Source organism: Argiope bruennichi, chromosome 6, assembly GCF_947563725.1.
Source record: "Argiope bruennichi chromosome 6, qqArgBrue1.1, whole genome shotgun sequence".
In the NCBI taxonomy this organism is placed as follows: Eukaryota; Metazoa; Arthropoda; class Arachnida; order Araneae; family Araneidae; genus Argiope; species Argiope bruennichi.
The window spans coordinates 54656116-54672483 of NC_079156.1; the positions used below are offsets into that span (position 1 = coordinate 54656116).

The window sequence follows — 16368 nt, forward strand, 5'->3', positions numbered from 1 at the left end:
ATATTTATATAACAACAAATCTTAAATTTCAATAAAAAACATAAAGTAGAAGTCTGCTATCGCAAATTTCAAGTCATTATGTAAAGAAATTATTATTGTATTATTGTTTGTCTTAATTAATTTAAGTCATCAACTAGTTTAAAGCAGTTAGAAAAAATTACGTGACTTTCAGATTACGCATGCGTCAATATTTAAAAAAAAATGGGGTTTTTTTTTTCCATCTGAAAAGCGATCACGCTCCAAAACATTTTACCAACACCAGTTTTTTATTTATTTATTTATTTTTGCGAAAATTCAATTTAAACTAGTTTGGAAGAATCACGTGACTATTGTATCGCGCAATCATTCATTTTAGAAAAGCGTTGAGTCTTTTTAACTATCGTTTATATATATAAAATATGTAATGATATTTTAAAATCTAATTTAAATTTAATTAATTTACTAATTTTTGGCTCAATTTAGCACATATTAACTTCATTCTAAAATATTCTCTTATTTCCTGATCCCATTCCAATTTTCTGTTTAATTAATTCAACAGAAGCTTTTTAAAAAATGCTTAAATCGGCAGTTCACACGCTCCGAGTGAAGGGATAAAAAAACTGTCAGCCAATTGAATTCTTTTAAAAATATCCCTTGCCTGGGTCGACACGTGTAGAAAAATCCCTATTGGAATCTCATGGAATATAAGACCAGAGATACCAAAGTTTCTCCCTTTTATGTTTGTTCTCCTCTTGCCGAAGCAGAAGGTAACTAAAATGAGTAAAAAGCTACTTTATGAGTGCGTGTAATTAAAGCGTGTTTTATATTTTAAAAAATTATTATCATTAAATTTAATTGTCTTACATTGTAACCAAACTAACAGATTAAACAGTAACTAAACCTACAAAGAAATATTTATGATAGAATCTTCATAAAATATAAAACCGACTCTCTTATAGTTAACAAGATTTGAGCTAAAACTCATTGTGTTCACTTACGATCCAAGACAGTGCCTGAAAATAAGTATTTAAAATAACAATAAGCACTAATCGGTTAAATAAAAGACCTTTCCTCCAAGGAGAACTCTAAAGAAAGTGTTTTTTTCAAGTGCCAGAAATTAAATCTGACAGACAGAAAACGTTTTTTTTAAAGACCATCCCCCAAGAATATACTTCAGTTGTAACAAATTCAAACAAACAACAACAGACGAATAAAATGTTCATTCCAAGAGTTTATTTCTCAATTAGGGTATCCTTAGTTCGGAAAAATTTTCTTGAAGAAGAAATAATTATATCTTGATTCAGAGAGCACAGAAGTTGGCATTAATCCAAGCAGTTTGCAGATTTAATAATGTTATTTTACTTTGTTCATTAATGGTAATTTAAAAAATTAGATTAAACCCAGACTACAGCTAGCATTCGGTAAGGTTTGCTCAATAATTATGAGTGTCATCTGAAATTTTACTAATTGTAAAGATAATAATACATCGTCTTCTGAAGATGAATGGATTTTTGTGGTAAAAATGTTGTTCAAGATAATTCTGTACTTAATGTTTAGATTTGATAACACTGAAAATATACATGTTATTGCTTAATCTTATTTATTACTATGCATGACCCTCCGGGGGGACACCTCGATGAGGATGAGAAGCTTCCGGCTTGGTTGTTTGTTCTCGCTACCCTGGAGGGTACACGAAAAGGTGAGGGTCTGGCTCCTCCCATCGATGATGGGGCGTGCTTCCTTAGGGTAGGGTTGTACCGTGGCCGGTGATGGCCCTTAGGACTCAACTACAGTTCCCGCCAGTGTTGCTGTTGCGGCGGTCGGAGAATCAGTGATATGACTTAATCTTACGTATGAAGCTTTAAAACAAATTTTACTGAAAATTATATCTATATTTCTACTAAATTATCAGAAAAAATATCGATATCTTAAATTTCTAATCGTTTTGAGTACTTAAATTGACAAATTTGATTTAAAAAATATTTTAATAATAATTAGAATTAAATTTATTACAAGGACATTAAGCATATCTGATGTGTCTTTTCAGATAGTATTCAGACAATAAATGTTCTCATCTTAAAAAAGCTAGATTGATATATCGTAACATTTTAAATGAAGTGTTATTTGTTTATCTTATTTTTAAATGTTTCTATATCTTTATATAAGAATCTCTTACCGAGGAGATTCTTATCTTTTGGCGATCAGCCAACTTCTGTTTTGGTGTCTGTTTTTCTTTTAAGGATTAGTTTTAATTTAAATAATCGTGAACATAATGTAGTTATAGGATGTAAACCTTCAAATTTTATGTACACTTTTTATAGTGTATTATAGCAAAGGTTAATGATCTAAAGTTAATATTTTCTTTCAAAATTATTTTTATTTTGTATTTGGCATCACATTTTCAAGAAAATACGGATTTCAACGTTTTCGGAATCAAATTTTATCATTTTTAAGATCAAATAATTTTTTTTATGTCATAATTCTGCTATGTGTTTAATGTCTCAAGAAATTATTGTAGAAAAATTATACTTTTCATTATATGTATGAGATTTTCCAACTATATTTCGTTAATTAATCTGTGACTATCATATCTGAGATATTGTTAACAAAGTAACATCTCATCTAGGACGAGCATATCTTTAAAACAACATAAACAAATATCAAAAATTTGCAACAGTAAGAACTTGAAATACTTCAAATGTTCAACAGTTGCAGATCTTATCTGACATCCACCAAATAACTAACTGTGCAGCAAACTTTAAAAAAAACCAAAACAATGAATTAAACCAAAACAATGAATTAAATATTCTTCATAAAGGAAAAATATTTCATACTTTGATAGTCAAACATGTCCGGGACACCTAACACCTGATGTACAAGTTTGACGTAGTTCCTATATATGGGATTAATTTTCCAACAGGACAAACAGGAGAAACTGGCCTACATAAATGCTTCGACTGGAGAGGAATCTGCAGAAATCAACCCCACAGTGTCGAGCAATTGGTCGTTTAAATTCAAATTGACTTACTAGTTACTCAATAATGCCAGGCACCAGTTACTGAATGATACCTGATTAATGGCAAAGAAAAAAACATAACTTCCCTCCACCCCCACCCCCGATTTATATTTTTTGTACATGCCCTGCTTTCATCCACTGCACCACAAATGGGATATTTTAACTTTTTGACTCATCTACGAAAAACATTCTATGAAAAATAGCAGTATCAAACATTCTATTGACATGTTCTCTAGAGAACTTCGTATTTAACCGATTAGTATATATATATATATATATATATATATATATATATTGTTTTTGTCAATTAAAATAATTTTGCATTTTTAACCTCAGAGGATGGCCTACGAAATTCAAGAAATTTTTTAAAATATAATTTCCCTTCCATTTTCCCTTATTTTTACCAGTCAATATTCTTTTGTGTTTTGTCTATCCTGCTTTTGTACATGTAACATTTTTTATATCACAAATGTAATTTCCTTTGTGGCTTGTTTGAAAAACATTCTTCAGGCTTGCAAGGCCCAATGCTCGTTCGCAAATAAGAGGACGGAACACGCTATTTCGCTGTGTTAATATTTTTTTTATAAAATAAAAAAGTAATATAAATAAAATAAATGGAAATTATTTTTTTGGCATCTCATCAAGGAATAGGAGGAACCAAGTGCATCCTGATTGAAATATTGAAGCAGAGGTGCTTGAATTTTAAAAATGTTTGACAGACAGGCTTAGAAACATTCGAAATTTAATTTTAAAAAATTTAAATTACTTTATTAATATATGATGATTAAATAAAAATAAAATTTGTACTAAAAATTAAAAATGTAGACAAAGTCTGCAGATTTTAAATATATATGAACGCACAAATTATAGAATACGTTGGCTAAATTCTTATCGCAAAATGAATTTTTTAATTCATGTTTACTGGCTTTTGATTGCTGAACTTAGATTTTATCCTCAATCTAAGTAACACAAAAACTAATTTCGTAAATTTAAACCGATTTCAGACATTGAGAATGAGGCTAGAATTAGTCCCCACAATGCTACCTCATATCAAAGGAAGAACGTTAAACGTAAATTTAAACGGTGGTCAAAATTCGAGGATGATTCTAAAGCCATTTCTCACTTGGCCACTCAACACCAACATGATAACATTCGACGTAAGCCATGTCTAAATATCGAGGAACACCAAGATGTTCCTCACATTGCCCTTCAATACCAATGGAAGAACGCCTGAAATAAATTTTTACCAGGTCAAAAATCGAAGATTGACCCCAGAACCGCTCCTCACTCTCTTACTAGATACCAACAGAAAATGTTTAAAATAAATTTGACAGTATTTAAAATCGAGATTGATATAAGAGCCGTTTTTAATACTGTCTTTCTACCTAAAAAAAATGCTAGATATTAAACGTTAGAGTTAACGTCGACGTAACCAATGTAATACTCACATGCATTTCTCTTTTAATGAAATCGCACATCGAACTTAGAAAACTCCGGTCGCAATGCTGGTTACCACTAGGACATTTCGGAAACATCGAACTTAGAAAACTCCGGTCGCGATGCTGGTTACCACTAGGACATTTCGGAAACATCGAACTTAGAAAACTCCGGTCGCGATGCTGGTTACCACTAGGACATTTCGGAAACATCGAACTTAGAAAACTCCGGTCGCGATGCTGGTTACCACTAGGACATTTCGGAAACATCGAACTTAGAAAACTCCGGTCGCGATGCTGGTTACCACTAGGACATTTCGGAAACATCGAACTTAGAAAACTCCGGTCGCGATGCTGGTTACCACTAGGACATTTCGGAAACATCGAACTTAGAAAACTCCGGTCGCGATGCTGGTTACCACTAGGACATTTCGGAAACATCGAACTTAGAAAACTCCGGTCACGATGCTGGTTACCACTAGGACATTTCGGAAACATCGAAAAACTCAGATATCGAAATCCTAAGCATCTATAAGCAAAGATTCGGGAACTCTACCCCAAAAAATCGATAAACAATAATGGCATTACTTAAATTTCCGAGTAATGTTTCATTCCTTAAATTTCCGAGTGTGTTTATGTAAAAAAAAAATTACCAGATCTCTTTCTGGTGTAAAATAAAACGATTAAAATACAAAATTTGGGCTAATAACCTAGTTCTATCAAAATTATTCAAACTGTAAAAGTAAAATAATAATTCTAATAATGATGGGAATATAATTGCGAAAGTTAAAAATTACGCTTACCACATATTTTGAAAACGACGTTGAAACTTTCAAAAAAAATTCTATTAAAAAATGCAAGAGATATATTTAAACATCTATTTTTGATATCTTCATATCATTTTTCTTTCGGCTTTGTTTAAAACTCTTCCTGGCAACTGAAAGCGAAATACGTAGCTTTATATTTGAAACGATATATCACTCGAAAACTGTTGTTTTTATACAAACGGAAGGCTCTAAAAATATATATTTGTTTATAAAAGTCCCTTTGTGATACAAGAATCGATATCTGTTTTCTTCGAGAGTTTAAGCCAGACAGGAAAAATGAATCTAGCCAGTATTTGCACAGCGCTTTATACGAATTTATTCTGTACGCGCATTTTTTTTGTTTTTTTTTTCTTTGGTTATAGAAAATTCCTTACAATTTTATGATTTTTTTTGTATTGCGTAGTGTTTTTTTTTTATTTCAACATTACTTTGTAAATTCTTTCAATTAATTTGTATTTTAGTAAAAAGTTAAAATATTATGATAAATCAAATAATTTGGCGTTAATATAGACACAATTTTTTTTATTTTTATTAATTGTATTAACTTGTAGGTTTTAAATTAGACTGCAAGGTATCAAAACATCTCTTTATTTCTCTCAAAACAAAAACTAATTTTAAAAAGGTGTTGCCAACTGGGCAACTAAAATATTATATGTAATCACGTTCGGATGCTCGTTAGTTCGAGTTAATTCGTGTTCGTGTCGAAAGTTTAAATTAACTAGTATGTCTTACCCGGGTATTTTTTTCTTCGGCACCAATTATTAACTTGAAGGTTTTTAATTAAACTGAAAGGTATCAAAACATCTCATTATTTCTCAAAACAAAAACTTATTTTTAAAAGGTGTTCCTTACTGGGCATTACTTATATGTAATCTCGTTCCCAACATCTTGATACTTTCAATCTTATTTTCTTCAAAATTGTTAGTATTTTACAATGAAATTTAATCTCTTTGTTAATAAACATTTGTTTCGTTAACTATCAAATACTTTATTTTTTTCTTTCGGCATTTCGTAAAATCAAATTTTTAAAAATACACGTTTTTGAATCTTTAACAAATTAAACTCATATTGTAAACACTGTGAGAAACAATATCACTCGAAGAGCATACATTTTTAATATTTATTTTCGAACATTTCATCTTTTAATCCTCTTAATGCTCCTTTTCGAACAATTCATCAAACACAAAATGTTCGAGGAAATTTTCAATTTTTCTAAAACATTGTTTGCTTTACAGATGAAATGTTCAATCTGTGATAAATCTTTACATTTTTGGCTCTTTTCTGTTATTTATATAAGTAGGTGACGGTGAATATTTTATTCTCTTAAAGAAAAATTTTGGAATTAATTCTTTTATTCGAAGTTCTTTGTCATTGGTTTCAGTTGCATATATTTTAAAGAATTTTTGAAATACGATGCAAATCTTTTATTTGTTTATTATTCAATAAGCATAATTTTTCCTGCTCGAAAATAGAGACAAACACAGTGAAAAATCAAAAGAAGAGATTCTCACTATTCTCTAGTGAATGTCGACGTTATCGTTTGGTGATTATCAAATGAAGATTTAGTGAATGCCGATATTCATCAAAGAATGTTGATGTTTGAAAGATTTCAGTGTTTCATGGTATGTTGATTCTTTCTCCAAAAGATCTGCATCTCTTGCGTAAACATAATAATTTTTTTCGTGTTGTAGTATATTTAGGTGTTTTGATTTTATAAGACAATTATGCTTCCAGCATACTAATTAAATTGTATTTTGTTTAATAGTTATATTTTATATTATATGATTTGGCACTGAATGATTTTATAGTTTAATATATGCCCATTTGTTAAATTATTATATTTATATAAAAAAATTAAATCTAATTTCTTTTAAACTAATAATATTTACCGTATAAAACACAGTAAGAACGTTTAGTTTGAAATGTAATTATAAAGGACCGTTACCTTACCGTAAAATTATTTGGCTAAAATAATAAAATCTCTTAATAATTAATATTTTAAAGTTACAACATTTTTACTGTCTCGTATACCTAGTATAAAGAAAGTATAATAATCATCGAAAAATTTGAACAGAAGATTTTGATGAACCTCCACGTTTTCGATTACAGTGAGTTGCATGTTCGCCCACAGAAAATTCATTTTTGGAAAATATCCGTCTGTCTGTCTGTCACAAAGATAACTAAAAAACGCTTTGACCTAGACGGTTGAAATTTGGTGTACGATCTTTACATCGAATTTTCAGATTTTTATAAAATTTTGAGTAAAATCTCTTCAGTGGAATTTCGTCTGTCCGTTTGTACGAATATAAGTTAACACGATAATTACGAAACTTATAGAGGTAGTTAAGAAAATTAAGTGCACTGATTTAACATTTATAGTGTAGAAATATTTCAAATTTTGAAACCAAATCCAGCATTAGTTGAATGTTTTTCGGTCTATACTTTCAGGAATATGTAAACGCGATAGTTTTAAAACGCAATGACTTAAATTCATCAAAACAGTTTTGGGATTTTGTCACTAGAAGGGCAGCTTTGTGTAAATTCTTTGTTTCAATAGATTGAAAAAATGTGTCCAAAACACAAATTCAGTTTTTGGATACTTTAAACGGCAAGCCAGGGATGAATCGCTAAAGAACTCGCCAAGGATAACACGATAGATTCAGTAAAAATGTTAAATCCGCGCCAAAAGTTGATATTTCGTAATTGGTTACCAGTGCCATGATTGGCGATATCTCAGATAGCACTTTTATTACAGGGTGTAAGAGAAATGTTTCTGGATATAACACCCACTAGTTTTTGTCGTTACGATTTCTCATTTTAATCTCTGGTGAGATCTTCAAAAAATGCGGAGGATAGTTTTACTTAGACCATGTAGTTTCTAATAAGCTAGGCTGCAGTGAGGATAAATCTTTACAATTTGTTTCATATGCATTATCTTTTGATCCAAGATTCTTAAATTATTTTCCCTATAATCGAATTTTCTTCCTTTTTCAAGAGAAAGGGGTCATGCAACTCTCAAGTTCTTGAGCAATTGTCTTTATTACACTTAACAGTAAACATTCACATCTTCGTATCATCAAATAGTTAAGAGGGAAATAAATAGTTAAGAGTCAAATGTTGCACGAGTAAATCTCGGAAAGTGCTTCGGGAAAATAAATTATGTCATTGAACTAATTAAGAGTAATTGGTTTTGTTCACAGAAATCGGTGGCCCTCGACAGTGAATTCACTTCTTTTGACTTTTCGTGTACGATATACATCATAAACTCTTAGCTACTTACATTTTAAACTACTATCTGAAGTAAAATTTTAAAATGTAAGTAAAAATTTAAACTTTTACTTAAAGGTTTAGAGCTCATTTTTTATCACGATTTTAACGATCATAATTAATTATAATTTTAAGAATAAGTACTTTTAAATGTATCGGAATGACTTTAGACATATTATACGAAATATGCAGTGCATTTTTCAATTATTACTCTATTTGAGCAAAAAATACTCACAGATACATTTTGTGGATTTTTTATGTTAGCATTCCAACATAAGGTTAATATAAATTCTCCCTCCTCATTTTAAATTATGAAGTGTTTAAAATCTTTTCTGGCTTTTTTTATAAATATTGCGCCAGAAAAAAAAACGATCGTAAAGCTATTTTGCATAACGATACCTGATAATTTGAACTTCAAACTGAAACAACCAGATTGAAAGGGGGAACAGAGTTGATTAGGGATAACGAGATAAAAAAAGGGGGGGGGGGATGTCTGAGATCCTGACAAAGACACAAACGATAATATAAGATGACACATAACATAAATTAACAGTTTTGAAAGGACTCGCAATAGAGAACTGTCATTATGAGATAAAATGCTGTCAATGGTATTGTTTAAACAGTGAAAAATGGGGGAAAATATTATGGAGAAACCGAATTCACGAAATAATATTAATATTTAAAAAAGTTTTTCATTGTGAATGAGATAGTTATATTCAAAAAGTGGGATAATAGGGAACATTTTATCTAAAATAGAAATAAATACATGATCATATTAAAAAAATAAAACTGGAACAAAATGTTACGATAGAACCCTTTCCTCCTTAATCCAGAATGTCTGACTGCTTTAAATTACATACTTTGTAAAGTATATTATCGATTTCTTTGTGGGATTTTATCAATGCAAATAACGGCATTTTGGAATAGATATGTGACGGCAATCAGGGGCAAAGTAGTGAATGTAAGATCTGTATCTGATCCATCGTCCAGACAGCCGTGCTGCGCTGTCTATATCTGAGATGCGCAGTCAAACTAAGTGCTATAAAAAATGATATTCGAAGGAGAAAGCCCAGAACGAAACATATCACAGAAAAAAAAATCAGAAGTGTTTTCCGATTAATCTTTTCGTATATTTTTACTCTCTCGTATACGAAATAAGAAAATATTGTCAAAAAATTCGAACTCGTGATTTTAACTATTCATTACATGTTAGACTTTCCTGAGTTCGAAAAACAAAATTTTGTGAAATGTCCGTCCGTCTGTTCTGTCTATCGGTATGTGACAAAGATAACTCAAAAACGCTTTGAGCTAGACGGATGAAATTCGGTATACGTCTTTAAAACAAAATTTGTAGATTTCTTTCATATTTTACGCAAAATCCTTTCAGAGGAAGTCTGTCTGTCCGGCTTTTCGAATTTACTTTATCACGATAACTACAAAACGAAGAGATCTAGATTGGTAAAATGTAGTACACAGATTTAACATCTTCAGTATAGATGTTATCAAATATTGAGCAAAATCTATCGACCGTCTATCAATATATTCATGTAACTTAAAAGCGCATTGACTTAAATATATCACATTTAGTATGTGATTTTGTGACTACAAATGTAGTTTTGATCAAATTTTAGTTTCAATCGGGTGGGGAAAACTCCTCGATATCCCAAATTCGATTTTTGGATACTTTTAACGCCCTATAGCTTTCAATCGTCAATAATTCTCACCAAGGATCACACAAAAGATTAAGAAAAGGCTAAATTCACACCAAAGGTTAATATTTCGTAACTATTATATGCCAATGCTAAGTAAGACGATCATTAATATAATATGTTTGCTACAGTGTATGCGAGAAAGTTTTCGGGAGACCATTCACGCTGGTTACGCAAAGTTATCTCTCAGGATTTTACATGATGATAAAAAAAAACGTAATATCACTGTTGTTATGCAACCCAGTGTTGTCGATAATATCAATAAAAAAAATCGCTATAAATATTTTATAGGGGTTTGTCGCCGTAGTTTCTAATTTCAAAATTAATTTTAATATTTTTTAGGGATAGATTTAAATATAATAAGCCACAGAAAAAAAAATTTCACATCCTCTTAAATATAATAATCCACAGAAAAAAAAATTTCACATCCTCTTAAATATAATAATCCACAGAAAAAAAAATTTCACATCCTCTTAAATATAATAATCCACAGAAAAAAAAATTTCACATCCTCTTAAATATAATAATCCACAGAAAAAAAAATTTCACATCCTCTTAAATATAATAATCCACAGAAAAAAAAATTTCACATCCTCTTAAATATAATAATCCACAGAAAAAAAAATTTCACATCCTCTTAAATATAATAATCCACAGAAAAAAAAATTTCACATCCTCTTAAATATAATAATCCACAGAAAAAAAAATTTCACATCCTCTTAAATATAATAATCCACAGAAAAAAAAATTTCACATCCTCTTGAAAATTTTAAAAAATTATCAGTTCACTGATGAGTTTTTTTTTTTATCTTACTAATTCTTACATTTCTTAATATTTATTTTCAATTAAATTGCAATTGCATGAACGTATATTTAATATTTCTGTCCGATGAAACTGTTACAAGACCGATATAATTAAAAGTAGTAACAATATAGAAAAAATAATAATGCAGTGATTAAGAAAATATAGAATTTCTTTTGATCGTATGGTAACAAATATATTATAATTAAAGATAATAATAACGCAGTAATTAAGAAAATATTTGCAGAATTCGTTGTGGACATACGACAACGGTAGAACGGAAAGTAATAGTAGAAATTAGTTCAACAGATAGAAAGGCATATAATATTTTATATAAGAGTATTGCAATATGTAAAACTGTACAAAATGTTTATAATAAATATAAATGTATTAAAAATAACAAAAAATGTATTTAATATTTTGGAGGCTGGGTGAATGGCAATACTTATAGTAAAAGAATATTAGTAAATATGCTGAATTACGAAGAACTCTAGAATTTGTTAATGAACAAGTATATTTTGAACGAATTTTAAAACGAGAGGATTCAATATAATAATTTAAATGTTGTAGGAATTATTAATTTTTCTTCATTTCAGTGCATTTTCGATTTGGTTGTCACAATCAGTGGACACAGAAAAAAGAAAATTCTTTCATCTATATATAACGAATAGGAAGGATTATAAAAAGTATACATTGAAACACAAAAATTCAATCCGTATGTGTACAATTATTTTATATTAATCGTTTTTGCAATCATTTGATTTGCTGTGACTAATTGTTATTAAAAATTTCAGTTATATATATTGTTTCACTTATATCATAATGCCTTCCGTGGCAAAATATTTTTAAAGTTGAAATTATAATAGACAAATATTTCTTACTATTTTACATTGCGATATGTTATTTCATTGTTTTTTCTCCTGAATCCAATTACATTATATGAAAGAACAGCAGTCTTTGAAAACAAATGCAGATTTGAAAAAAATTCCGCCTTTATAACATTTTGAAATAAAATTTCAATTCAAGTACAAAAATTGTCAAAAATTTTTTAAACATACCATAGATACTCTAGTCATTTTAATATTGAGTAATTTGATATCCAGATTATTTTCAATCAAAAAAATACCAGGATGAAAATATTGGCAGCAAACGATTTGAACTTCAATTTAGTCAAGAAATATATTATTGTAAAATACGCTTCAAATATTTTTAAATTAAAGTTTAATTATAGTTTTTTTCTTCAAATTTTAATTTTTATTAAAAAGTGAAAAAAATTATACAGTAAAAATTGATGTCATTGTAAAGATAAATTTTTTTTGAATTTTAAAATAAAACAAAATTAGTTTTTGCTCTGTAATATTTTTGGAAACTCGTTTAATTTTCATTAATTAAAATTCCATTTAAAACTTTCAAAAATCACTCTGAAGTGCATATTTCTACCCTCTAAAAATGAAGTGCAAAGTTTTCTAGTTCTTAGTAAAACGGTATGGCTTATAGATCTCGAACACACACACACAGATACACGGCATTCTACTTAATTATGAGTAGAGAAAATATAAAAATTATTTAATATATATTCTACTCTGAATATTGTAAACAAAATAATGTTTTAAATTAAGTTTTATTTTGAAATTCTTTCTTGTATGCGATTTACGATCACGTCATAAGTTTATGAGAGAACGCATTGAGACAAATGAAAAGGAACATTGTACTGAAAGGGTCAATGGAAAGGGGATGTATTAAAGGAAATGCAATGTTTATCTGAAAATATAAGTTTCAAGATAATATTGAACAAACATTAATAAGATAATATGTTCGCTAGCCTGTAAGAATTCGGTTTATCAGTTACTTGTATTTTCAACGTACACACATGATAGGAAAGTTATGGCGAATTTTAAGATAAATATTTGAAAGAAACGAAAATTAAAAGCAGAATTCAAAGCGTTTTCTTTTAAAATATAAATTATACTCAGTATAATGTAATATAATAAAAGGTGCAAAATGTAATTGTTGTTTTATATATTGTGATGAAACCGTATGAAGCGAACATGATCTAGAAAAAAAAAATTCGGTACACAAATTTACGAATTATGAACCAATAACCTCGTCTTCATATTTATTTATTATATAAATATAAATAATGATGGACAATAAAAATTGGAATTAACATTGTAGAAATTCAAAATAATAAATTAACTGCGGTTCATAAATATAAAAAAATAAAATAACACACATATAAAAATAAACGATAACCATTATTAACATAATATTTAAAACTTTACAAGAAAAAGGAATGATTTGTTGGTTTGATAACCTCAAATATTAAAAGAAATATAATAAATAGCATAGTATACCAAAAGTTATATCTAATTCGAGGAATACCGATATGATCAAAATTAATCGCTTTTTAAAGGGAGTATTTTTATGAATTCCATTTTAATGAAATAAATTTCTCTATCAAAACAATACCTATTTAGTAATTTAATACAAAGTGTATATATACCATAAGTATGCATTTTTTATAAATCTTAATTCGTCTTTGAATATGGATTAAGAATTATTGTTTTCAAATATATATTTGCAAATTACTTAAATTGATTATGAAATTTTGTTTAGTAAATTTCAGCTAACTAAATATCTTTCTATTTAGTAATGATAATTAATAACGCAAAGGCGTATTAACTCTTACACTTATACAAAATTCGAAGACTCATTTAAACACTAATAGCTTTTTTTAAAAGAGGAGGACTATATAAATTTTTGCAAAACAAACAAAAAATCAACTTTGATAATATGAAATATATTTATAATTTGTATTATATATAAAACCCATAAATTTATATATTAAATTAAATCATTTTTTAAATGTTGCAGTTTTAAATAAAAATAGTATAGTTTTTAATATGGCGATTTGAAAACTCTTAACATTTATTTTTCTTTTCCAATTATTAAACTAAAAACCATTTTATTAAAAAATAATGAAGGAGAATTTAAAGAAATAATACAAACAAATAGCTTCGAAAGAAATTATTATTATTTAATTTACTTGCAGTTATTTATGCATACAGTTTTTAAAAATCATTGCAGTGTTGTATCAATGAATAGATTGAATATGGATCTGCATTGCATACGTAAATTGAATGAATCTTTAAGACCATATGTAGGCTTTATTCAGTGAGTGTTAATGACTGGTTCAATACAAAAAATGCTATTAAACGTTGAGTTACTTTTGAATTAAATGTTAAAAATAAAAACAATTTTTTCTAGTGTTATTATTTTTGGAACTAACGTCTGATAAATAATAGCAATCATAATAAATGGAATCATTTTAAGGTAATCAAATTAAAACTTCACAATTTTTATATCAGAATTATACATAATCTTAAATTTCCTTTTAAATATATTTATCAATTTGATAATAAGTTTAAAAAAATTTAGCAACAAAACTGTAAATTATAAAATTTTTAAGAATTGTAATATTTTAAAAGACCCTTTTCAATTGTTTAAGTTAATTTTATAAAATTACTTATAATATACTTTTTATACCATATTAATTATATAAACATATTTGAAAATGATAATTGAAACATTAAAATATCTATAAAAATAAAAAAATAGATATGATTTCTTTACAGAATCGAAGAAAATTCTGATTATTTGTATTACCGAGATAATTTTTTTAATTTATCCATAAAAAGAATTACAAATTTAATGAAAATAATTTCACAATTTTTATTTTATGATATTAAATTTGTTCGGATAAGAAAGCGACTAATCTAAAATAAAATTCAAAAAGCTCTTTAAATTGAAAACAAAAATTAAAATTTAGAAATCGGAAACTGACACAAACGCAAAACAATTTTTTATTAACTTCTCTTCAAAATTAACTGCAATTTCTAAGAGAATTTAATAAAAAACGTAATAGAATATTTTTTCCTCCATTAATGCGAATCTTTAAAATAACTCGATGGTTTAAAAAATCCAAACAGAAAAGAGAAGAAAAAAATAAAATTATTGTTCCTTACCTTGCCCCAAAGTGATCTGAAGTCCATTGATAAAGAGTAAAACAATTGGCAAACACGTGTAAACTTCCATCGTCAAAATATTCAAAATTATCTTTTGTCTACTTTCCACATGAAAAATTAAGATGAAAATATATTCTGACGAAACAATAGGGAAAAAAAAGTATTAAAGTCCAGAATAAAAATGCTAATAAATTATTATTTTCTTCAAGAAGCAAAATTTTAAAGCCTCTTATTGCACCATCTTTTTGGAACAAAAAGAAAGATCTTTCATTAATAGCAACAGTTCCGTATTCCCGCCGAAAAGACTGTTGGATCTTGTTATGAAAGCGCAAACGATAATGCGGACCAATAAGTATCTTTCTTCCTTTGCGCCAGCGGCTCCCGTTCTGCTTCGCCAAGATCGCCAAGACAATGTATTTCTGACGATGTGGGAGATCGTTCTTGATCGAACTTTTCAATAAGGTTTTTAGTTGCGATAAAAAGTAAAGAATATTATTTATTCTCCATAGACGTAGGAAGAGCGAAATTTTCTTTATCTCTGCTGTTGCGAGTTGAATGTCAAAATTTTATTGCATTTGAAACAGATGTGTGGAAAAATAAATATGTCTGGCCTGGTTTTTTATGTGAAGTTTTTCAGAGGGGTAGACGTGCCAAACGAAGAAGTTATCAAATCAGAAGAAAGCAATCTCCGGAGGTTCTTCTTCTTCTTTTTTTTTTCTTTTGTAAAATACTGAGGAGGAGTTCTTCGAAGACAATTCGAAGAGGGGTATTTATTTTAAAAGAATTTCGACTTGAATTATTTGACATTTTGCACGTATCATAAAAGCGTTCTGCAGGGAACTTTTAGGTGTCAGAAATCGAATGTTTTGCATTTATTTCAGAAAAAAGCTCTTTTTGGTGAAATTTTGAGTAAAATATTTGTCCTAGTTATGAACTGAGTCAATCAGTTATTAAATAATAAATCCAATACCGTCAAATAATTAATGTTTGTGTATATTTTATCCATAACTGTAACTATTACTTTTTTTCCACTTAATATATAAATAAACCACACTTGATTAATAATAAAATGGTGTTAGCTGACTAGTCAAATAAACAAATGCAAATCAGATGACTTTTTTAATTGTTCTTGGCTTTGGTTTTAAATTATCTCGAGTCCAGACCTCGGGGCTTCAGAATCGAAACCTTATGCCTCGAAAGTAATATATATTAAATTCTGAAATTACGATTCAAATACTTATAAGCATGGGAGGCATGGAAATTTGGAAAAGAAATCTTTAGCTCACGTATTAGCCCTTGTCATCTGA

General features: G+C 28.3%; 1 protein-coding gene across 1 annotated transcript in view; it reads right to left on the reverse strand.

Annotated features, from left to right (window-relative positions):
• The window catches only part of LOC129972367 (alkaline phosphatase-like), a 156249-nt gene extending 140867 nt beyond the window's left edge, over positions 1 to 15382 (reverse strand). Inside the window, exon 1 of the mRNA XM_056086487.1 lies at positions 15062 to 15382. Coding sequence (XP_055942462.1) covers positions 15062 to 15131 — 70 coding nt within the window. The 5' untranslated portion in view covers positions 15132 to 15382. The remainder of the gene's footprint in view (positions 1 to 15061) is intronic.
• Between the last annotated feature and the right edge of the window lie 986 nt (positions 15383 to 16368).